At 42.0% G+C, this 24,951-nt stretch overlaps 2 protein-coding genes across 2 annotated transcripts; one reads left to right on the forward strand and one right to left on the reverse strand.

The window, feature by feature from the left end:
- Positions 1 to 79: 79 nt before the first annotated feature.
- Positions 80 to 15,245, forward strand: LOC110973997 (F-box/LRR-repeat protein 5-like). Its single transcript, XM_022225277.2, has 10 exons — positions 80 to 257; positions 3,292 to 3,438; positions 4,580 to 4,774; positions 5,932 to 6,070; positions 6,414 to 6,617; positions 7,376 to 7,662; positions 8,193 to 8,275; positions 9,282 to 9,905; positions 12,281 to 12,519; positions 14,102 to 15,245. The coding sequence occupies exons 1-9, from the start codon at positions 174 to 176 to the stop codon at positions 12,507 to 12,509; spliced, it is 1,992 nt and encodes a 663-aa protein (XP_022080969.2). The 5' UTR covers positions 80 to 173; the 3' UTR covers positions 12,510 to 12,519; positions 14,102 to 15,245.
- A 3,707-nt stretch (positions 15,246 to 18,952) lies between these two features.
- Positions 18,953 to 24,226, reverse strand: LOC110973999 (dual specificity tyrosine-phosphorylation-regulated kinase 2-like). Its single transcript, XM_022225278.2, has one exon. The coding sequence runs from the start codon at positions 24,029 to 24,031 to the stop codon at positions 22,268 to 22,270; it is 1,764 nt and encodes a 587-aa protein (XP_022080970.1). The 5' UTR covers positions 24,032 to 24,226; the 3' UTR covers positions 18,953 to 22,267.
- Positions 24,227 to 24,951: the final 725 nt, after the last annotated feature.

Consider the following 24,951-nt stretch of genomic DNA (forward strand, 5'->3'; position numbering starts at 1 on the left):
CTGAATAAAGTGGCCGCGATTGGGAATGCAGCCAGTCATAGCCATGTCACGCGAGGGTGCGCTTGCATTGTATGCGGCGATGACTAGACTTGACGTGACGAACGCCATGATTTGATGCGCTGAATATTATGAAGTGCACTTCTTATTGTTGGAAGTTTTGATTATCTTACAAAATGGCTCCCGCCCCGAAGGAAGTGGACGTTTTTTCCGGGCCACACAGTCGTATGAAAGAGTTGGTCCGCATTTATTCGGACAAGGTAGGCCCAGTTTGTATGGAATTTGTGAGAAATTAGTGGATTTTATTTGGTCATCATCGCCGCGCCATGTTGCTCCTCCTGCGTAAGGCCTACATGTCGGTCACTTTGCCCCATTTCCACTTCGCCCCACTGATTATCTTTCATTCAGTAGGCCCAGTAACAGAGGCATAGGGCTAGATGGAAGAAATGAAAATGACGACGTTCGAGCAACCAAATAAGGGCGGGAGAATCCAACTTGCAAAGGCCAAAACAGTGCTTTAAGTTTCGATTTCCTGACCGACCCATTTTTCGGCGAGGCCCAAACATTTTTTATAGGCAAGTTACAAAAATTAAATTTGATAAATATAAGAACTGAAGAAATACATGTAAATCCTGTTGTCTTTTCTGTCTTCACAAACACCTCAGAAGGACATTTTTCTCATTAGGGGCTGTGTTTAATTTCACTGTGAGTGTAACAGCATTTTAAGGGAAAATTAGTGTTGTCCATATATGGAACTCTTTCACTTCTCCCAACCTGCATGTAGATAATACTAAATAGGGACGGGCTGCATTATAATTTTGTTTTCAACAATAATTTTGAAAAAAAAAATGAATTGTCTTACCCGTGCAGCCATGAAAGGTAGGCAGGGAGTTAACCTCATCATTAGGTAGTTTTTCAGGAGAGAATGTTGCATTCTGCCTTCACATTTTTCCACCATGTTTCATCTCAGTGAAGGTCAGTTATTGCTGAAATGGTGAAAAGACATGAATCTAGGGCTGACAAAAAATTTCCAAGTTAGTTGGAAGTTCTTGGAAAATATTTTTGACCCCCAGTAGACTTTTGTACACAACTGCTGTGGAGCCAGGATGCGACATCATTTCCATTTGTCCAAGTCACTGTTCTTAAAGACTGCCAAACTATTTGCATAATAAAGAGAGCAAACTTCTCAAACAAAATAAGCAACAAACGTTCAGGAGGATGACGTTATCCTAAAGTCCAGAATTTTCTGCTTTCTGAAAGTCAAATTCTGCTGTCAGTGTCTTCCACTTTCAAAATTTTAATATACATGTACAAAAACTGTACATGTACATGTATGTGACAGTGCATTTGTAGGCCTTCATTTACCGTACATCTACATGTATCTTTGGCATAATGATACATGTAGAGCTTACATTCGCCATGCCACTGTGATCTTGAACTGGTCCCAGTCCCTATTGATTTATTCATAAGCCGTGAGACGTCTGGGCATTATATAGGGAATGGGGACCTATGTGATCTCTGCGGTGTGGAGCCGGATGAAATCAATACCGATTTCTGCGATATCGCAGAGGAAAAACAAGAGGGGAAATGCTACCATATGTTACTTTCAAAGTGAGTTAAACAGTGAAAATGAGTTGTCATTCCTAATTTGGGTTCATATTTATTTGATTAACCCTAACCCCCTAGGCTCCTGCACTTGAAAGCATACTGAACCTCACAAAATCCAACAGGTTCATGTACTTGTCTATGTACTTGTACATGCAGGTTACTGTACCAAATCTGATAAACTCCAACAGAATGAGCCCATTGGAGTTTGAGTGATATGGTATGGATGGGTCTATGCAGTATAGGATGACTTGCACTGAACAGTACCAAACCTGACAAAATCAAGCATAGTCCAACGATTGGTACAGCAAGCCAGACATTGCACACAGTGACCTGTGTGTGTCCCAACTCACACAGAATGCAACACCATCTCCCTAGACCTTTCAACCCAAGTCTTACAAAATTCAACAACAAGTTCCTCAGGTACAGTACCAAACCTGCCAAAACCTCACAAAACCTGCTGTTGGAGTATGGCAGGTTTTGGGCAGTTAGAGCTAATTGTGCAGAAACGATCAAAAATATGCATTTGTTTTATTTATGTATTTTTTTCCGAAAGTTGCCTTTTCCGCTTTCTACCCCCAAATCAGCAATTTTTGCAGATTTTCCGTAATGCAGAAAGCTCTGGACTTTAGGTTATCCAGTTTTGAGGGGGGGAGGGAGAACATGTGCAATTTAAAAATGGTAGAGGTGTAAATAGCAGGAAATCATTTCAAACAGGATTTAAACCTCAGATTTATAAGTAGTGTGGGGGCGACATTACTCTTTCTGAAGCCGCTCGAGCTGAATTTGACAAAGTCAAAGCAGCAAACTTTGCGTTTGGGGAGTTGGGTTAGCGGAGTAGTTCTTTGTCACCTTTCACCTCTGCGGCCCAGCTTCAATAAGCCTTTTGCGAGTTAAATTTGAGTAAAATCTAGTACACTGAGTACTTTAAATTCACGTGAACATAACAGTTGGAATTCTCCATACTGAAGCCACTGTTGCTATACCTCGTGATTCGGGGCAAGCTTTTGCTTAGTTACATAAGAGACGCCTTGCAACAATACACTGTTCTCAATGGTAAAGAATGGCACAAAGGAACCAGTCCATTCCAGAGATGGTGGTCACGATGCAAAAGCTTGACCCGAATCACGAGGTAGAGCAACAGTGTCTTTAGTCTGGGGAATTCAAATTATTATGTTTATGTGCAATCAGATAACTCAGTGTACCAGATTTTATTCAAATTTAACTCGCAAATGGCTTATTCCTGGCTAGGTCCACATTTGGAATTTGTTTTCAGCCCCTACCTGATTTAATGGGTTTTACCCAGAAATTTCTTTTCAGTTTCTAAAATTGTAACTGCCTCTTATTGTCGCTTCTCTAGAGATGTAGGTGGATGTGAATCGTTTGGCGGCAGCCTGCCATTCGCTAGATCAGGTTTAATGTCTTCATTATACAGCACATTTGAATATATATCTGTATGAAATTTGTGCTTTATAAATGAATAAATTGTTATTAATTATTATTATTTTGCAGTTTACCCTGCATCTTATGATTGCCCACATAAGAACATATATGTACAGTAACCCCGATTTAATTTGGTGAATTTCAATTTGTGGGATGGAAGGACGGATGGAAATGCGCAGGTTGATATTTGTAACTGGCCCTGGTGTCACTGTGCTCGATGGTTCTGTTGTCCGTTTCCTTGAACAGTTGACCGCGACTGACTTTTCAAACTATGCCGAGCTGCGGGGGTTGCTGTGGAGTCTCCGAGCCACATTCAGGGAATTCAAAACTCACGAACACATTGAGAATGAATGCATCATGCAGAAACTCCGACACCGGCTGGACTATCTCAAGGTATGTGGTAGAGACACATGTGCACTGTTGTGCACTGATAGGATAAAACTCTTAACCGTCTAAGATCCTTGTAAATCCATGAAAAGGCTTTGCAGATGTAGAATTGGGGAAGCTATTTATATCAACTTGGCATTGGACCCGATCTCTTTTAATTTGTTCAGATACAAGGAATGTGCCATTGGTGTCCTGCAAAGTGAAAAGTCTTGAAGGACTTAGGAAAATTCCTTGCTCAAACACATAAGGACTTTGAGTTAATCCTGACCAACCAGATGTAGGGCTGTGCTGATTATCTGAATATTTGATCGATTATCGAACATTTAAACATTATTTTCCAAATTTGAATATTTTAATACAAAAATCATAAAAAGGAAGGGAGAATTTTCTTTTGTTTTAAATGAGAAAAATTACCCTATGGAGGCTTGTTTCAAGTAGATTCACATGAAAAGCGACAGAAATCTTACAACGACTCAAAAAGTAAATTATTATTGGAAACTTTAAAGGAAGAGAAATTTTCAACAGGGCAAGAGGTAGTGTTTGTCACTTAAATCCTGCTAAATCGTGGCTGGAGATACTCCTAGACATGAGAAACTATTATAGTGATTGTAATGTACAATTGTGTACGTCATTGCATCTAATTTTGTATATGGTGTAATCATCAACAATCTGCTGGTCGGTAAGATAAACTATTGGATATTCGATCGAATTGAAGGTCGAATATTCGAATAGTGAATTATCCGAATAGACTCACTTCAACAGGTGAAAAAGTGTGGTGAGCCTTGTTACATCCTTCGGCATCACAATGAACTGCACTGCCAGTGTTGAGATGATCAGAACTAATCCAATTGGACAGCGCCACTGTTGGGTACTGTGGTGGCTGCATATCTTAGGCCTTTCGGCCGTGGGACAGTTGACCTCTTTCAGCTTCTTGTACTGGGTGAACATGCCACTTGGATAACTGTTGCATGTTGTGTTCATGCTTCAAAATGAAATTCTTGCATGGAAATGGTCAACATTTTGCCACCTTGTTTTGAAAGGATGGTACAATCCAGTTTCTTAGCATTGTTGAGATTGTGGTGAGCTTTACATCAGGGAACAGAATGAATTTGATACAAGTAGTTTGTGTGCATGCTCCGATGTCTAGATTGAAAACCAAGCCGTGTACAAGATCCACTCTGACAATCGTCTGAGCGAGATGCAGGGCCTGCTGGAGGAAGGCTGCAAGAAGACAGAGCACTGCCACTCCCCCAGCGAGATGATCACCATTGGCAGCAAGATCCGAGACGCGCTGGAGGTCTTCACCAAGGACTTCCTGCCCCACATGCAGGAGGAAGAGGAGGTATGTCAGCGTTAGGCCTCTTCCAATTGACTTGGCTGCGACTAGCGATAACGTATGGGCCTGTTGAAGCCGCTAGCTTAGTGGCTCCAGCTATGTTTCATAGACACGTGCATTGCTGTCAGTCACAGCCATTTCCGCGCACAGCCTCACAGCAGGAGCCAGGTTCGATCAGGGTTCAGTTGTTCACCACATGTTGAGTTTGCCTGGTAACCGGTACAACAGGTATTTCATGGTTGCATGAGTTTTCCACCTGCAGTTAACCGGTGGTCAACAGTGGCCAATATTTGACAACTGGGAACTCTTGAAGTTTGACGGGTTCGAGCAACGAGTCCTTTTGAGGTTAATATTTTTATCGCAAAATTGTTTTACAATTGCGGTAGACAGAGCATAATCAACTTTTCATGTTGACTCGTGACTCAGTTTGACTCGGTAATGAGGAATGTCCCATGGATCTTTCAGTGGGCAAGATATGCTCAAGGACGTATTGCTCAAAGCTATTGCAAATTGTGACTCATTTTCAGACGTCCGTCCGCCTGTATTCTTTGGGGAACACAAGTTGTGGTGAAGGGGAAATGTGTCCATTTGTCACTGAGAGCAATCTTGGAACTGGCAACAGGGATGTAATATAATATTTGCCAGTGTGCAGTTCTCACTAGTTATGAGTTTCATGGAAAATGCACGTTGTGCCATCAAAAACCTTGTAAAAGGAGTCCTCAGCATAAGAAAGGGATGACCTAGATTGTTAGGCAACTAGTCATTGGACTAGTAAGATTACTAAGGGAGTTAATTAACAGGCAGCGATATCATTCTTGAAGGGGCAAGGCAACATCTCTTTGCAAAGGGCACTTGTATTAGAAAATCAATTTGTCTGTGGGGACAGTTAAAGGGGCATAGAGACAAAGACCAAGGCAATAGCCTCTGTTAGCCTCGTGGAGTTCCTGCCTTGAATTAATCTCGTGTCTGTCAAGGGTTGGAGTTAATTTGAGGTGAATGCGAGGCTCATTAATAGGGAGCATATCTCAGGTTTAGTCAGTGGACAAACATGTGGTATAATTGACGTATTGCAGTTGATCCCTTCTGGCTCTCCAGTTTTGTGTCTTTTGACTCTCTGATTGACAGAAGATTTTATTGAAGAGCTATTCTGTTCAATTGTCCAGTGTTTCCAGCCCTTGCTCATGAAATACTTCACTTACGAGGAGCTGAAACGCATCCGCTATGACGTGATCGAGAGGCACACCCTCCACACCAAGTACCGTTCTGAGAACGACAAGGAATTGGCCCCCGAAGAGTCATACGGTGAGCAGCATACCTTCTGGAAGGAGTTGAATTGAGAGAGAGATTAATCCCACAGTCATCCAATGGGTGAAGGATCAAGGACTGTTAGGGTTGATTGGAAGGATGGGGTTAAAATATGATTTATTGAGAAAAGTTTTGAGATTTGTTCTCATTGCAGAAATACTGGAGAGTTTCTTTCACAAAACAAACATTCTGAATTACCAGCAAAATAATGACCTTCCTTCCGTTGTAACATTTCCGCCATTGAGACAAAACCCTCCCTTTCTAGTTTTTATTGTAAATTGCAAAAAAAGAGGTATTGAGATAATTTATGACGTTGTTTCCCTTCCCTTGAATTTTGCAGAGAAAGTGGATGATGTCAAAGATGATGTTTCCAACACATCCCAAGACAAGACAGCAGGCCTACCATCCGAAGTCTTGGTGCACATCTTCTCCTACCTGAGCCCCAAGGACCTATGCCGCTGCGCACAGGTCAACAGCCAGTGGAACCAGCTTGCCATGGACGGCATGCTATGGAAGAGTCTCCATCCTGTTAGATGGGCACAAGGTATTGATCAGCCTCATTAAACTCTCTATAAACCCGAAAAAGTGCATTGAGGGGGACTGCTTAGGTGTCACCCCCTCCTGTGCAGATGTTGACTTCAGTTCAGCGTTGGTGTGAAATGCTTGGAGCAGACTTAGCATTCTCAAAGGGTATAAGTTAAGATTCGGCACCAAAAAAATGGTTGCAAATTGGGCTCGGTAATGCTTTGGCTTCAGAGGTCTAATGAAACAGGTCGTTCAACCGTTGCCCTCTCAGAGGCTATTCACCTTTGTGCATGTGTTGAAGCATTTTTTAGGATGTAGAGAAGGAAAAATGAACAGAGAAGGATCAAAGAAGACAAATGTTTACACGTGAAAGCAAAATCAGCTCAACACTGCACTTGCTTTTTTTTTTACCTGTTAGTAGCAAGTTCACAAGTTGCGCTGAGATTGGTAGAGTGCAAAGGATTAACTGGATTAAAACCCAAAGCCAAAGCACGCAAAGCTCACTACCTGCTAAATGACGGTATGTAAACTGGTGTTTATATGTAATTGAAATAGAACCCAGCAAACGGAACACTCTTCTTCTTGGACCAGCAAAGGTGAACAAGCGTCTAAGATTTTTTTGGAATTCCTGATTGAGTTTGAGTTAATGACACGGTAAGATTATTACTGAATGAGTCACTACATGCTCATCAGAGCCATTGCGAACTGTTGATGTATATGTAGGATCCATCCATCTAACACTGACTGCATAATAATGTGTTCCATCTTTACCATCAGGTGACTGGCGTTTCGTCATTGATGACTTCCATCAGGACATCGAAGACCTTGGCTCAGACGATGGTGAGGGGAATTACATCACGGTGGACGAAGACGCTGATTTTAATGAGTCAGAGTCCTCGGCAGACAGTGACGAAAAGGACAGCCACGAGGTCAGCCAGTCGGCATTGCGCATCCGTCGCGAAGCCAAGATGCTGGATGGCATTGCCAAGCACCTGATTCCGGTAGTCGGACACGGAGTGGAGACACTGATGTTGTCACAGAGCAAAGGACTTAACAATGCCATGGTAAGAAATGACCACCCCTTCCAACAAAACAGGTCTTCAGGTCGTATTTTCAGTAATTTTATTTTAGCGTGACTGTCAAAACTAACGCAGAGGGTTGGTTGGTCCAGAAGGAAGGCTGGAGCTCAGATACTGTGGCTAACAGTTGTGATGCTGCCATAAAAATGCACATTAATAGCACTCTGCCACAGTTTCATCACAATTTTAAAAGTGAGGGGAATTCTAGGGATGTAGAAGGAAACTCTACGCATTCGCACGGTAATTTGTGATTTTGGTAAACGCGAGTTTCTTTACATTGGACAGAAGCTGGGTTTCACCAGATTTTTTTTTTTTTTTTACTACCGGCCATCCGGACCAGTGTAGTCATATCTTGACTGGTTGGTCACAGTTTGGACTAGTCCATGCTAGTTCTGCTTGCAATTTTGTGCTGTAAATTTTTTTTAATGCAAGATGACAAATTTGCTATAAATTTCCTTGTTAAGCTGAGGAGTAGTATTGTGATGTGTTATGCTGTTATTTCTCTCTACCTGTAGGTCTACAGATTGCTGTCTAACGCTCCGAACCTGAAACAGCTCGATTTGTCGCTCACCAAAATCTCCGATATCGCATTCAAAAGGTAAGGAGTGCATGGAAGATTGCTGTTTCGTGGATTAAACCAGAAAGTTTAAAAGTGCCCATTTTGGGAATGTGATGTGGTGTTGGGTCGATTGAGGACAGCGTAGGGAGAGACATGCTCGTTTCCCTGTTTCCCTGTTTGCTGTCCCCAAAATGACCCCTTCAATTTGGAGGAGTGTTCTTGACAGCGTGGTCTTATTGAGAAAGGATCCTTTACATTCAAGCGAAAGAAGGAATGAAGTTTGAGCTGCTGCAGATTTGGTCATCTGAGGGAATTTGATATACTTATAGATAGAGATGCCTTAAACGTAAACATATAAACACCAGAACTAGCAATTGGCTTTCTTTTCTGTGCAAACTCAGTCTTGAACCCTCAATATCTCTTTATAAAAAAATGTTTTTCACGAACATATATTTACTGACAGTGCTGAGATCCTCAAGGAAAGTCTCTGCATGTGACTTCTTCATGTGCATACATGAAATGGCCCGGTTATCCAAAAGCATAATGACAAGCTGTCGTTACTAACCCACGGTCACTATCAAACAGTCTCTGTTCCATGACATCCTGAAGCACATGCATCCCACATGCATGCCTGAATTGGCTTACACATGATTAGTTATTATTCAACCATCCCTAATTCAATTTTTAACCCTAACCCTAGATAATACTACAAATTACTACTTGTAGTAAAATGTAGCACTGAGCGCTGTCGCTTGTAAGAGGGCATGACTTTATTGTTCTGTGAAGCCATAAGATTCAATAGATAAGACAATGTACCATATAGTGCTGTGGCACTATGAATGCATGGCTTTATTGTTCTCTGTACAAGTAACAATGGAAGTAACCTAGCCAGAAGTAGTAATCTGTAGCGCTAGGTCCTTCCGGGTCAGGCTACTGCGTAGTATTTTGTAGTACTGAGTAGTGTAAGCCAAACAATGTGCTGTAATGGGGTGATACTTTGTGCGCAACTGCATAATGTGTATATGGGTCCTTAATCAAATGACAGGTTTGGTAAGAATGGCTCTGGTAGACGTCTGAAACACCTGAACCTCTCTGGGTGCACCAGCATCACCGACGCCACCCTCAAGCGGCTCTCTCTTGCCATCTCGCCCCCTCTGGGAAAGGAGGAACTGAACGGAGATACTTCCAGTCATCAACTATCCTGTTCCCTCGGCGCTTGTGGAAAATACTGCTCTGAAGTCATCTCCATCGATGAGCTGTCAACTGACAAAAACGGCCGGCCGAAATCGCAGTGTGCCGAAAAGACAGTGAGCTCTGACTCCTACGAAGTGCATCTGAACCACTCCAGTCAAGGCACCAGACTGGGAGCCAGATTAGGCAGCACGGGACAACATTCAAAGTGCAAGGAGATGTCAGAAGCCTTCCTCGGCAAGTTAAACAGAGAGAACAACATCTGTCAAAGTTTCCAGGCTGATGACTCTTCCTACAGGACTAAAGATTGTTGTGGCAACTCAAAAGGGTCTGCTGTGACCCACAGGACTTGTTGCACCAACATATCAACTATGGACAGATCGGATGGATTCACAGACCGCCAACTGGCTAACCACACCAGTCAACTGGAATTTCTCAGCTTGGCTGGTTGTTACAGAATCACAGATGATGGACTAAGGTGAGAGATATGGATAGATTGCTCTTGAAATCTTACTGGCACAAGGTGATTTGGCCCAGCAAAGTTATGGTGCAAGGGAATGTTGTAATGTTATACATGTGTCGTTACTAAGTAAGTAATTTTGACTTCTGTGGTAATCCTGAAGCTCTAGGCTTCGTATAGCTTTGCTCTTCCATGCTGCGCTTTGAATTGGCGAAGGTTATGTAATTGTGTTCCATGAAACAGTACTCTTTGGTCAATCAACTGTACATATACACCTCACAAAGTGGGCATCGCCATTCTAACATTATCATTCGGTGGAAGGCATTTGCTTAACCACTTGCCACCGGGGGCTCCGGTAGCAGAGCCATAGGCCTTATATTCGTGGCCAGGGTCTCCGAACTCGGACAAAGGAAACAGGGTCCTGTAACAAAAGACCGTACTACGAACAAAAGACCAAGCTGCTGGGCATTACATTTTTCACCATCAAAAGTGGAGATAATCCAGCCTTGTTTTGAAACAGTATACCACGGTGTGGGGTGTTTAGAGGGAGCGGATTACCATTGGGGATAAAAGCGCTCCACCACCGCAGTGAGCCGCACAGCACCGTATGTACACCGTATGTACATTTACGTTTTCCTGCAGAGTTTCAAATCCGTCGCCCCCACTCAGCTCCCATAGGAAACTCCACATATAAAGTGTGACATTGTCAGTCCTTAGGCCTGTCTGCAGTTAAACTTCCACAGAGTCTGAAACATCTTGATTTACTCCATTGGCCCTTTTTCTCCTAAATATTTAAATAAGCCTCCTGCACAGTGCCTTGCCAGAGATACAGTCAATACAAATTTCATTGTTGGATTTTTTTAATGAATGTTTGTAATTTGGTTACTTGAACTGCAGCTGTGGTAGAAACTTGCCATTCACAATTCTTTTTTACAAATTGCAAGCACAACGCTACTGAATTTGTTGGAAAGTGGACATGAAAAGCATACTGGATGCCTACATTAACCACATGCTGCCGGGTTTAATTTGAAGTTGCATGACGTATACCCGGGGGATTTTCAAGATTTTCCATTTTCAAAATTCTTCCAAAATTCATCCCTTCATTTCCTGGACGTTTACACCCACGCAAATGACTATCTGGTGGCTACTCTAATCTGACAGACAACATCTATTGACACCCGAGTATTTCAGCCAGGCCTGCTGCCTTGTAAAGAGAGTCCAGATTGTGCAGTGTTTTGTAGTTGTCTTTTGTTCCCGAAACTGGCCCGGTGCACTGCTGGCGTCTTTACAAATGTGGACCAAATTAGCATGCAGCAGTATTGTATCACTCATCCCTGGACTGCTGAAGCGCTTTTGTCCCCAGTGGTAATCCGCTCACACTGGATGCCACAAACAGTGGTATAATCATTCAAAACCATGACGGATTTCCTCAGATATTGTCAACTGAAAAAATGTTGGTGATTCCCAGCAACTCTGTCTTTTGTTCTGAGTACGGTCTTTTGTTAAAAGGTCCAGCTCTTTTGTCTGATTTCGGGCAGCCCGGCTATATGTATAAACCTAAGAAGTCCAGTTCTGGAAACCCCAGCAGTAAGTGGTTAAACTCGGCGAAAAGAATGAACAGTTGTTTTTATTCCTATTGGTCAAAATGCATCATGTGTCTTTGTATTAATGTTTGATAATGCCCACTGCGGTGTGATCATGCCTACTGCCTAAAGCGTGCGCTGGCACCTGGATACGAGACAGGTGAATCCATTCTGATTGGGCAAGAGTCTGTGTGTAAGCAGCTTGCCACGGTGTGCCAAGTCCATATAAGGAGATTCTTCTGGACTACTTGCACAAGGAATATACCATCAAATGAATGGTGGTGTTTGGGGAAATGAAAAAAAATTCCTGAACAAAATCCTTGGAAATTTATTGTATCATTGATTTCCTTGGACTCTCTGTCTAAAATGGTATTTGTGAATGGCAATTGCTGCTCGGGCATTAGTCCTGGTCAAGCACATATTTATTCCATTATTAATTAAAACATCCAAGAGAGGTGCATGACACCCGCCTCGAGCAGAGTCACCCCCTCATCAGGTGAAAAGAGCCCTTTTGGTTGGGAGTGTCCATTTTGTTGGTAGCAATGCAATCATAACTAATGCATGCATTTCCTAGTTCAGTTCCGACCACAGGAGCCTCCGTTGCTAAAAAATTGGCGCCCTCTGTTGGTCCTGCTTGAAGCCCCTACCAACCAAAGCTTACTTCATGCCCTGAGTATTCATGTTGTTAACTCAGAGAGTCTGTTTTGACACCTCCACGTCTTGTTTTTTTCAGTCCACCCCTGGTCATAATTTTTAAATCCTCGTCAAATTCAACAATCTGTGTCTGTTTGTTGCCATTGCGATGCTCAGGTACCTCGCTGGCAATGGGGGCCAGCCCCGTCTGAGGTACCTGGATCTCTCGGGCTGCCTCAGCGTAACCTCAACCGGCCTGAATCAGTTGGCGGCGGCCTGCACCAGCCTGGACCACGAGGAGTTCTTCTACTGCGACAACATCCTGGAGGGGCCGTACGCCGACACCGCCAGCGGCTGTCAGAACTTGCAGTGCAGGCATCTGGTCTGCTGCCGTAGCGGGGAGTGATTGCGCGCAGGTGAGGCGAGTGCTGACTGCTGCACCTTGTTAAAATACTCCATTCTGGCAGTAATTCTTGTTCACTTAAATGTCATCTTTGATTATGCCGTGTTCACTTGGAGTATATCATGTGTCTTAATGCCAACCCCAGGATACAAAAAATTACATTTACCCGTTAATGTCCTCAATCCGTCAAAATCCTCCTTGTGGTTCTAGAGGATTTTTGAGGAACGAGGCTGAACAGCAAGAAGGTATCACATATTAGGAAGGATGCATTGTGTTTCTGTCTTAGGTAAGACTTGTGTTTATGCTCTACGCCATGCCAAAATAAGTGAAGATGTGCATGTATTAAATTTATGCTCAAGTATGCAAGTTGCAAAAAAAAGTGCAAACAAAATTGTCAAGTTTGACCTTTTTACCAGTGCAAAACCAAACATTTTATTTGTAATTTTCTGACTTTCTTTCTACAGGCCTTCAATATGTGCCCAAATCATGTAATTTTTGCACACTGTTGATAAATATACTCCCATATATTTTGATCACCTGTCAAGGCAACCGTGAAAATGATGCGTACACATTACACCCAGTGATTCTGTGGGATCCAGTGTTTTTGTGGTGTAGAATAAGTGGTATTGTAAGCTAAACTAAAGTACTGCAATTTTGCCTTGAGTACTTACAAATTTTTTTTATAAGAACTATAAGTGGGAGATTAAAACTTGTGACACAAATCGTGCATTGTTGACTTTGCAAATGAGATGAGATTCCACACCGAGGACTTGTACTCAGACAAGTACTCAATCAAGGTCTAGGGACATGAACAGAGGTCTGGTCTGAGGACACGGTTGGCTGCACAGAGGGCTTGTAAACTTCAGAAAGCGTTATTTAAAAGTGATGGCAACTGCATTAATGATGCTTACGAAGATGCTTGTTTTAAGAAGCAGTACACTTGTCAGTGTTTGACGAAGGTCATCACTTTAACTGAGATGTTGGAGGCAGTTGTAAGTAAATCAAGAATGTGGCACTGAATTGTTGTTTAACCCTAACACTCCTCAATCCTTCACCTGTTGGAGGACTGAGGAGTGTTAGGGTTAATGAACATTTTGTGAATGGAATCTTCCACTAATGTCGATTGCACACAGTTTGGAAAAAAAAGTCTATGAAAAGGACAACAAATGAAAATTGAGAAGCACGTTACAGTTCTTTGAATTGGTCTAAAATGGCTGCTTGCTGAACTCTAACGATCCCAACCCGGCCAAACTTGATCACCAGGTTTTGTTGGAATCTGTTAAGATGAGTGCTGCAGTGGTTTACTGGTTGTATTGCATGTGGGATTAGGCATACCACAAATGAACAGAGTGCAGCTCTTTATGCGCACAGTTTCCGACATGTACACTGTACACGGTGTTGAGATTTGCAAGGATTGAGGTGGCTAGTGAATCACAATAGGCAGTTGAGGGTTAAAGGTTTCTTTTCTATGTCATTGCCTCACTGCCTAGTATGGACACCCCGCATGTTGAATGTAGTCCTTACATGCCTGTTTGACGTCATTTCACCATACCACCTGATCATTTTTGTCATATGTTGGTCTTTTTTTCTCTCAGGAATAGGAAGAAGCTGATGTTGACTGCATCGTAAGATACAATAAAGGCTGACGCACACACACGATGGAAGATTCATCAGCTCAACAAGATTTGTTCAAGACGATATACATGAACATGTAGTTTTTCAGTTTAAACGTTAAATACAATGTACCAAAGTGTCCAGTCAGCGACCGCGCTAAATGTTATATCCATTGTGTTTGCTTTCTCAGTAGGCTAAGTCATTAATAGTCATTAAAGCAGTGAAGCAATTTACCGTATCGCTCCTTGAACTCCAAATTTGAAGAAATGGAAAAATCAGGCTAACCTCTTTAATTAATGTAGACATTTTCCAAGTACAAAATACAAGATGTGTTATAGTGAGTATCAACAAACAGTGTATAGACCTCAATATCTGTGATTTATGTCCTGTCTTCTTTTGCTTCAGACAGAATATGTAGAATTTTCAGAATTTTGTGTTTGGTGAGAAGCTTCCATAGAAACAGTGCACTTGCTTTTTGCATTTATTGCATACAGAAATAAATGCAGTTATAGAAAAGAAATAAGGACGAAAAATTGGGGGCCTGAGAGATAGAGGGGGAGTGCAAAGTGTTTCCCATGTTTTGAATAGACAGCCCCAAACTTGAAAAAAAAAACAGCTCTTGTTGTGGTGAGAAGAGCGGCAGTCCTGAACTTGGGACAGTGGCATGCAGTGAGCCAGTTTAGCCAGAGATTGTATTTTTGCATCGTCTAAAGTTATTGTTATAATGTACAGAATTTGGGATTCTTATTACAGTTAGCAAGGGCGTCTGGGAGGTATAGCTCACTTCCAGTCGAGTGATTTCCCCGCTGTGTTCAACACAAATAATCTGGTTGCCAAGCACCCTGCAGCAACAGACTTTATTAATGGCCCCTTGAGATTACGCCGCGCACTCACAAGTCATGGTTGATTTGAATTCCTCATTAAGTCAATGACTTGTAATCATTGCATAGTATAACAAAGGTCGTGTTGTGCTGGGGTGTAGGAAGGAACCCCTCTTATTTTCATGATAATTTCGTTACAACATGCAGTGTTTTGTTAAGTTGTGTTAATTGATAGAAGCCGTGAACACCTGTATCTTCAATTGAAAGACGAAAAGTTTAAATATACTGTAACAGAGTGTCTGAATCTGTTTGATTTTCAAATGTTTAATGAGAAGCTTTCCGTTTTGTTGTTTTTTGACTAGTACAAACGATAGGTGCATTTACTATTTTGCTGTATATTGGGTCTTTATGGTCTCGAAGGTTTAGGCCTGTGTGCACTCGACAAATTAATATGGTTGTAAAATCCCTACTTTCGACACGAACTGAAAGGTCGAACATTTTAAGTATGTAAAGTACCCTCGTGGGCCCCCCAAAATCATGTTGACAATGACACCTCATACAACCACACTTGGTTATTTACCAGTTGAGCTCGCTGCGAGAAATTGACTCCGGGAATTGTCGTAGGTTTGTATTTATCGGACTCCTTCCAACATTCAAATGGGCACCTGTCTTTGCTCGTGCATCGTTGCAGCAAATGCCCTTTGATTGATAATCGATACATCACCAAGTGACACATCGCAAGCTGCCTACCTTCCGCGCACCTAGAAATCCTTACAACTGAGATGAGCGAGACACAGCAGCCTTTGACGGTGGTATTGAAACAAGGTAACGGAGATAAATTGATCACACGAAGTCCCGTCTCTAGTCTATCCACACCTGTTTGCTTTATTGACTTTTACCGACAGCCGTAATTCCCAGCGATAGTTCTGTTGTTGCTTTGTCAATAAAGGTTTTGTGGTTGGGTCGATTTTTTCCACACCAACAAATCGATTAGAACTGCCTAAAGTCAAAACAAGAGTCTTAGAATTAATCGCTGAATTGGCTGGAACATCTTCATGATGGCTTTAAATGTAGGAATGGATGTGTGTCAGGTTCTGCCATTAGTGGAAAAAGTGACAACAAATTAAACTCGGGTTAGGCCTTTTAAGATGTTCTTGATTCGAAATACATGTACATGTGTATAGTAAAAGGTGTAACATCCGTTTGCGGGGTCACAACTGCAGCCGGTCGGGGCATGCAGAGTGACCGAAGATGGATTAAATGCAAAATCAAGATGGTGAAAGTAAATCAACCACAAAACACGAGCAGAGATGCATGTAGATGTTAAATAACAGAACTGAATAATTTATAATGTTCCAAAGTTTTCCAAATCAACGACGACACAGGCCTATCTTACAATTGTATCATTGACAGATTTACCTCAAAAGTTACAATTCTGGTTTATATACGGCAGACAAACAACATGTACATCCTCACGACGCGCATGCATGGGGTCCTGGGCAGTTCAGAGAGTTTTTCTGAGTCTCATATTTCAGTCTAATAGCTTGATTTAACCAAAATGCAAAGACAATGATAGCGTGGGTCTTGAGGGACCTCCGGTCTTGTTCAGAATGTGGGTCAATCTATGAATTTGGGGTCCACTTTTTTCCTGTCCCGCTTACATTTGGCACATGATTTTGTACGTTTACAGCATTTTTTCATTCCCAAAAGTGATGAAGTGTTATGCAAATTACCTGCAAAAAAATGAAAAGTAGTTTGAAGTCAATTATTCCCATGATATATTCCTCTTCAAATTATACGGGTCAAGCGTAACGGACAGAGAAGGGTTACGCCGGGCCCCGAATTTATAGAATAACCCACATGGGGTTCAAAGGAAAAGGTGCTCCTTCCCATTTCCGTGTGATAACAGATGGCGGTCACGCGATTCAAGAAAAAAGCTAGAAATTTTGAGTTTTCACAATTTTTCGGTTCCCGGTCATTCTGTTGTCGTTTGCAATGGGAGCCTACGATTCAACTCGGACCGCATCGTTTTTGTGAACAAGGCAATGAAAAAACGGGCATTTGAACACACATCACGGGTGTTCAACACGGTGCTCTTGGTTGATAGATGTATTATTTTAAATGGTCTACCCTGCTTGTTATTTATTGAAGTACGTGTATCAATTGCTTTCTGTGAGCTTTAACGTTACACTGTGCACTATTTGACTCTCCTGTTGGAATGGACCCATCCAACCTTGGAAAAAAATTGGCATGCGCGCGCCCTAGCGCTAGCAAAATATCACAGATAACTGAATTTTGCATTACTCGCATAATGATAGTGTGCTGGTGCATTTTGAGCGCCCTGACGTCTTACGAATGACCACCACTCCCAATCATGCAAATGTCGTGTAATGATATTGCCCGTAGAAAATGTACATTGTTACCGCCCGGTGCATTATGTCACGCGCGAGTTGGGTGTGTCGGGAGAACGGCTAGGAATTCCATTGTTAATTAGTCATCAGACTTACCTGGATTCGACGCGCTGGAGGTGTACAAAATGTTCGCATCATCTGCAAGATATACGTGTACATGTATTCACAAATGGAGAATTAACATCGTTTTCTAATCTGGAGTTTTTTGGTTTTTTTTATTAAATCATGGAGATGGTATGCGTCTCTTTTAAATGTTACATTTTGGGTGGGGTGCAGTGGGTCGGGCAAGAGTGGCCTGGGAAGTGGAACTGGTGACATTGTTCCAAAGTGTCTTTTAGTAAACCGAGTGAAAATGATAGTTCAGTGTTTCGATGTTTACGCAAACGTATAGTACCGAAAGGCCGAGAACTATCATTATGTTAATGTAGAAATGGCAGTTCATTAACATTTGAAAAGTAAGTGTTCATAAAACTCAAGGACGGCGTACGTTTGCATTATGTCCGTTTGGTAATGGTACAAGTGAAGACTCCGTGCGGCGATCGGGGATATGCGGAAGAGGATCAGGTTTCCTCCAAGCGAAGGATTTTGTGTGAAGGCCTAATTGGACTCATTTGGGCCCAAGGCAATAAGTGGATAAATCTCTAGCGTTCTTCTGTATCGTCTGTGGTATTGAAAGACAGAGACCCTCACACATTAACAAAGTTCTGTTTAATTATTGATAATTTCGGAGAGTACTGTGCAGTGTGGAAGAAAGAAATTAAAACGGATCCCAAGCTGTCGTTTGTGTATGGTGATATATTTTATCAGATCATGGCAACATTAGAATCCATAGCATGACCCATCACCAGCGGGAAATCTGTTTTATCACGCACATGTAGTACATGTAGGTGTGGTCGGCATTTCAGAACTGGGTGGCCAAAAATTCCTTGAATTTAAAAACAAGATGTCCAGGTTGTTCCATTTTTATGCCGTACTGCACATTCATGCAACAAACTTAGTACCCTAAATAACCTTGGTGTCCGTATCCAAAATAACCTAGACAACTCTCTGGTTATGAAAAACTTGCTTTCCTCTCCTTTTCCAGCGCAAATCCTCCAGTGATTCACCCCTTCCCGATCATCCCTCCACTGACCTGTCCTACCCTTTTACCCTTCCTTCGACTGTGGTCAAAGGCGTCCCCACTTCCCCAACCTCCATTTTTTTTCCCGAAGTGTTAATCTCTATTGTGATTGTTCACAATTTTTTGTTGCATAATACCCCCAACTGTACAGTGTATCCTTTCCCTACTGCCTCCCTTGTCTGGCGTTCTGTTCAAGCTACGGTTCAAGCTATGCATGTATCCAGCAAGAAATGAAACCTAGGAGCACTCCCCAACATGTCCAATCCCTATACACACTATAAACTATTATAATCCAACACCCCCCATGTCTGAAAAGAATTTCTCAGATTCCAGTGAAAAAAATGACCAACACAAAGCGGAGAGGGGGGGTTCTCTCCGTCTTATATCTTGCTTCATGTGTATAAAGCATCTCTACAATCCCAAATACCTGTACACACATATACTTTCTGGAGAGTAACCACGAAGTATAACAGATCACTGTGCAGTCATATACAATTTTATTACGTTACATTCAAAGTTCATTGGTTCACGTGCACGTACCGTGCGTACAGGAAATAAACTGCATGAAAATAAACTAGACTAGAATCATGAGGTTCAGTACTCTTGGTACTCGTATGCGGAATCAAAAGATTCCCCAATACACCTGTACAGAAAACGAATTCAGTTCCGTGCAAAGTTCTGTACACAACTGGCACACAACAATGGACCCAAAATATCTTGCATTTATTTTTATTGGACGGACAGCTGAAAAATCACTGGTGTGTTGACGCTTTCGATCCACACACGCAAGTTATTACTAACAAACCACAAACACACACGTACCCACCCACACTTTCTCAAGTGCACAAAAATGTCCCGACATAAATCGACCAATTTTTCTATAGGTATTCAGTCTGTAATGTACACGTATACAGTTACGGCTTTCTTGTGTCCAAAAGTGGAGCCCTGCAAGGTGAGAAAATACAATTTTTGGATTAGGCCTACTTGACCTCAAAGGTCAAACTCCAACTCTGTGAAGATTTTCTTTTGTCTGCCAGCAGTGGCTGGGCTCAACTTGAATGCAACTTCGGAACGAGGGAGCAAAGTTGAAACATTTGATTAACACGTACACACACGGCGAAGTATTTCAAGAGAGTGTGCATACAGTCATGTAAAGCAAACAGAATCCACAGTCTGCATATTCCAACATGATTTCATAGAAATATGATTACTTACTGGGATTGGCTAACACCGTGTACATGTACAGTACGTAGCGATTTACTCGGTGTTTTAAAGAAGAAAAATCGTCAAGATTCACATTTTCTGGACCCAGGGGAACTGCATATTCTCGTACATGGGAATACACAAAGACAAAATGCCAAACCACAACACGTTCTACATTAAATCTCTCATCTTTCAAATAAATCTTACATCTTTCAAATAAATGTCATTATTTACCCACTACGTCAGTGGGTGCAACCATTGATCATGCACCTGTATTCTAGTGTCGATGGAAAATTTAAAGGAAATTTCAGATGCAAAATTTTGGTGTTGAGATCAGAAGATAATGATCATTTATAGAAAGTAGGAAGTTCATGAATACTGAAAACAGACGCTACACCGTTTGAATGTTTTTTACCAGACCGATTACCATACCATTTGAAACACCGAGCAGAATTCACAGTCATGATGCATTAATGCTTGTGCAAAATTGTTATATCAAGAATTCACGGAAATGGATTTCTTCATGTTCACTGCTCAAAGAACTTGCCAAATTCATGTACATGTACAAATGTGTGAGCTGTGCGTCAGACTTTTCCCTTGATCAAGATTCAAGCAAACAAGGAAATCACACCATAAGCACATTAAAAAATAATTAACAATGTGCTATCTCGTGTTTTTTTAGCAAAGCAAAAAACCGGGAACGATCCTTAGGGAATACTGTCAAGGTAACGAGTGCCCGTTGCCCAGGTAACGATGTGGATGTTAATTTACTAGTGACAGTGCTTTGATTTCACGGGCAACTGCCACAATCGGTTTCCATGTGTACACAGGTTATGCAAATTATCTGCTGTGTTCCCTTCTAAGAGTGGATTTTGTACTGGGGAAAGAAATGAATAGTTGGGTGCAGGTTTAACGTTTGACACACAACACAGCATTTAAAATTATTCTAAACCTGCCTCTTATTTTCAAGATTAACACAAAAGTCTTTGTTACACGCCAAACCCGGTATCCAATGAAATGCAGGAGTTGAACACTAAGCCAAGATATGCATGTATGCTTTGAAGATATGCACCTTTACAGTTCCATAAAATTCAGATGTTTTGTTACCCAAAACCACGACAATGCTATGAGAAACTGCGAGAAATCCTGACCACTTGGATTAATCCATTGGGTATGGCTATCGGCAAAAAATGTGAAGGATACCGAAGTTCTCTTTTTTTGTGATTAACGACCCAATATATGCCTTGAACTGTGTGGCCCTGTGAATGTTTGAGCCCGAAAACCTTCACCTAAGTTTGTACTGGAAATCCAAGGATACTCTCGCTTCATAAAACAATGGCACAACATTTTCCTTACTTTGTCAAATTTGCGCTTCTACAATTAAAAGAACTATACTGTCCAATTGTATCCATGAATATCTGCCTAGACCTTTGGGCAATTACTTCTGGTATACTTGAGGTATTGTGCATTTGTGTGGCCCAGACAATGGCACGTCTATAAACAGGGAACAATACATTTCAGATATTGTGTGTGGGACACAATGCTACTGGACTGTGAAAAACGACCACAGTGTGTACGGCGGAATATACATGTACATGTACGTTCATGTACATACATGTACATGTACATGACACATGAACACCTTGTCAAAAATCAGTGGTGACTAACTTGTTGAATTCTCAACTTTTAAATACTCTGTGTCCCTGAATCACCATGCTGCCACTTTGGGGAAAAAATGAAGATATACATGTACTCTGTTAAACCACTTCACTGTTTGTTCTGTGTAGGCTTTGCCATCATGGTAAATGCACATTTCACAAGCACAGGGCCGATCTGGATCAAACATCAGCTCACTTTGTGTCCTTTAATTAAAGGTGAATCCACGCTATTTGTGTGTGTCTACTTAAATTTTTGAAAAAATCTTAAAATGCTTGATTAAAAATCTAACTGGGAATGTTTTGTTGTCACCGAAAAACAAAGCCAGATTGCAAATGGCCAAACAAAGAATGCCTTACATTTTACTCTCGGATAAGGAATCAGGTAGAAACTGCACATAAAAATATATTCATATCTACAAAGTTTATACATTTTGTACACAATTTTTATACAGCTGTGGAGAAAATTCTATGTATGGCATTCTCTGTTTGACTTCTAAGACACACATTTTTTGAATGGCACAATCTTTCATTCAAGACAAGATTTTGTCTGCAACTTAAAAGCAAAACCATAAAAAAAATGGTTAAAACCTTCATGGTGGTAGTATTGAACATTTAAAACGAATGAAAACAGCGATAAGATCAGGAGTTAAAAATCTATTAGTATTTGTCATGTCCTGAATAAAAATGCAAAGCCACTAAAAACCCTTGTTCCTGAAACAGAACGAGATAGAATACTGGAAATTCAGTACACAACATTCATCCTCCAGCTAAAAAAAATATTTCCCTAAAAGATTTTTCAGATAACACACACTTCAATGAAAACTCTAGGCAGTTTGTCTTTGGTAAAAGATAGTCTGCCATGAAAGAACACACTTTGCTTATTATGTGCAATGTGCTACATTCGTCGGTGTCCACATTAAATCTGTGCCTATTTCTATGTGACGATCTTGGGTAGGACTGTACGTGTGGTTTGGTCTGCAGCCTGACGTGTCTTCGCGCTCATATTCTGCCCTGTCGGGGGAAGCTTGGCAACTGATGAGCCGTGCCTCTTGTGCTTGGCAGAGGTCGAATCGGTCGTAGGTGGTTTAGGCAGCCTCCGGCGCAGCCAAGCATGGCGTAATGCCTGGCTGGGTGTCATGCGGCTCTGGGGATCCCAATCCAGACATCTCTTGAGGAAATCAATGAAGTGGGGATCATCACAACCCTTGAGGGCCTTGACAAGATCCTTGCTTCCCGGCGGACCACGAACCTTGCCTCTTCTCGATCTGCCACCATTGAGAACAGTTGTGCCATCCGGTAAAGTAGTGACAGTACAATAGCGTGGGTGACCCTTGGAGTTGATGAAGTTTTTGGCCCGTTTGGATTGCTCGATCAGCCTCTGCGGAGGCATGCCTAGGAGTTCTATCATGGTGGCCAGTTGATCTCCTTCATCTTCTCCTGGAAGGAGAGGGTAGCCCGTGAGCAGCTCGGCCAAGATGCATCCCAGACTCCACATGTCAATGGGCATGCCGTATCGGGCACCTAGGATGACTTCTGGAGCTCTGTAGAAGCGACTCTGGATGTAGGTGTAAATGCGTTGATGTTCATAGCAGCTCGATCCAAAGTCGATCACTTTGATGCCACTGCGTCCCTGCTGCTTAAGCAAGATGTTCTCTGGTTTCATGTCACAGTGGATGATGCGATTCCGATGGAGGGCATCGAGACACTGCAACAACGAGTGTGCAAATTTCCGCACCAACTGCAGGCTGAATCCCTGAAATTTGTTCTTCTTGATCAACTCATAGAGATTCATACTGAGCAACTCAAAGCTTATGCATATATGGTTGCGGAAGGTGAAGCTGTCGATCATGTGGATGATGTTCATGTTATTGTCTTTGTCCTGTTTCTTAAGGTGCTCCAAGATGCGGATCTCTTCCTGTGCTTGACGATGGAATCGTTTCTCATTGCGAACCATCTTGATGGCTACGTGCTGGTTGGTTTTGTGGTCATACACCTTGACCACTTGACCAAAACTTCCCTTGCCAAGAATCTTCAAAACTTCATATCTGTACGCAACATGGTCATGCTGGACGTGAATGTACGACCCCTGGTCATCGTCATATCCACAGTTATTTGCCCCTCCAATGACTCCTTGTCGTTTCTTTGCATTTGGTCCAACGAAATAAATCTGTGGCGTGTTGAAGATTTCATGGTGTTCGTAGGAAGTGAGTTTGTGCATGTACATTTTCATAGCCTCTTCGGGTGTCATGGGCAGTGAGCGATGCTTTGCAGAGTTGCTTTTGGAGTCCGTGCTGTTGTCACTGGATGGTCGACGGGCGTCGTGGGTATGATTTGCCACGACACCATTGGCAACAACTGTTCCCTTTACAGCTACCTGGCCGTGCTGGCGTTTGTAATTGTGATTATCGTCCGGTTCAAACAACTGTTGAACCTGGATCCCGTTTGGAATGTTCTCGCTGGGTTTCTGCACTTTCGAACCACCGATGGTGTGGCTCTTGATCGGCGGCAATTCAACATGTTGTGCATGGTTTACGTTACCTACAGTCCGTGCCGCGTTATCGGTGAGATGTGCTGGGTACAGCGGTTCGCCAGTCGTTAGCGATCGTGTTCGCGATGCTCCCTGTAAATTCACATTCGGCTTTCTCGAAATCGAGTAGGTATCCACCATCGTTGCATCAATCATGTTTTGCTTGGACATGAAGTACACCTTGATTATTCGTTAAAGATACCGATATCCACCATTTCAAAATACATCAGCTTGAGTTTAGGATGGTCATTTCCAAGCTTCTTTCAAATCACGGATCCAAAATGGCAGCCGTGTGTGATGGCATTATGCAGAGACTGTGTGTGGCGCTAATGCATGCACTCTGACTATGCACTGTACATGTACACACTGAGGAATTTGCCTGGGGTTTCTATGGATACACGCAGGCTGTTCTCTTGTTTACAACGTCATTCAACTGACGTCGCCAGCCAACAGATATCACGTGCTTACAATAAGCCAATTAACGAAAAGCAATCGATTCATATGCAAATTTATGGAGCTGTAAACTTTTATTGTCTGCTCATACATGTTGTGTCTATGATGCATAGCTCCTGTATGCAACTTGCAGAATGGCTGGGTATTATAGTCATCACTGAGCAATCCAAACGGCATGAATCATTTTTATATCTGGTCCCACCCCACTGAAAAATCACCCAACTACTGGCAAATTAATTATAAAATCGCTGAAGACGTAATGACCGAGTGTATGCACACTATAGAGCTATATATAATAACACACCATAGACCTGGAGGAGAAAAAAAAACTACTCCTCCAGGTCTATGAAAACACTAGAACAAAACTGATGGAGTAGAAAATAAGGTCTATGCATTGTTTCTTGTCAATCAGGATTTGAAGGAAAAAAATCGTTAAGATGTTACAAAAATGTGGGGGAAAAACCTGAATTGTAATAAACAACCCGATTTTCGGATGACCACCACAGTTTAAAAGGTTTTTGATTATTTGATAGAATGATCATCTCAAAATCAATTTTGAAACAAGTAATCTAGTTCCGTTTATTAACTATCGGTTAAAGAAAAATGGATTTATTTCAGTGTGACACTTCTCTGCTCTG

The sequence above is a fragment of the Acanthaster planci genome, linkage group LG04, assembly GCF_054643075.1.
Source record: "Acanthaster planci isolate LZ-2023a linkage group LG04, COTS_SCS, whole genome shotgun sequence".
NCBI classification, from domain to species: Eukaryota; Metazoa; Echinodermata; class Asteroidea; order Valvatida; family Acanthasteridae; genus Acanthaster; species Acanthaster planci.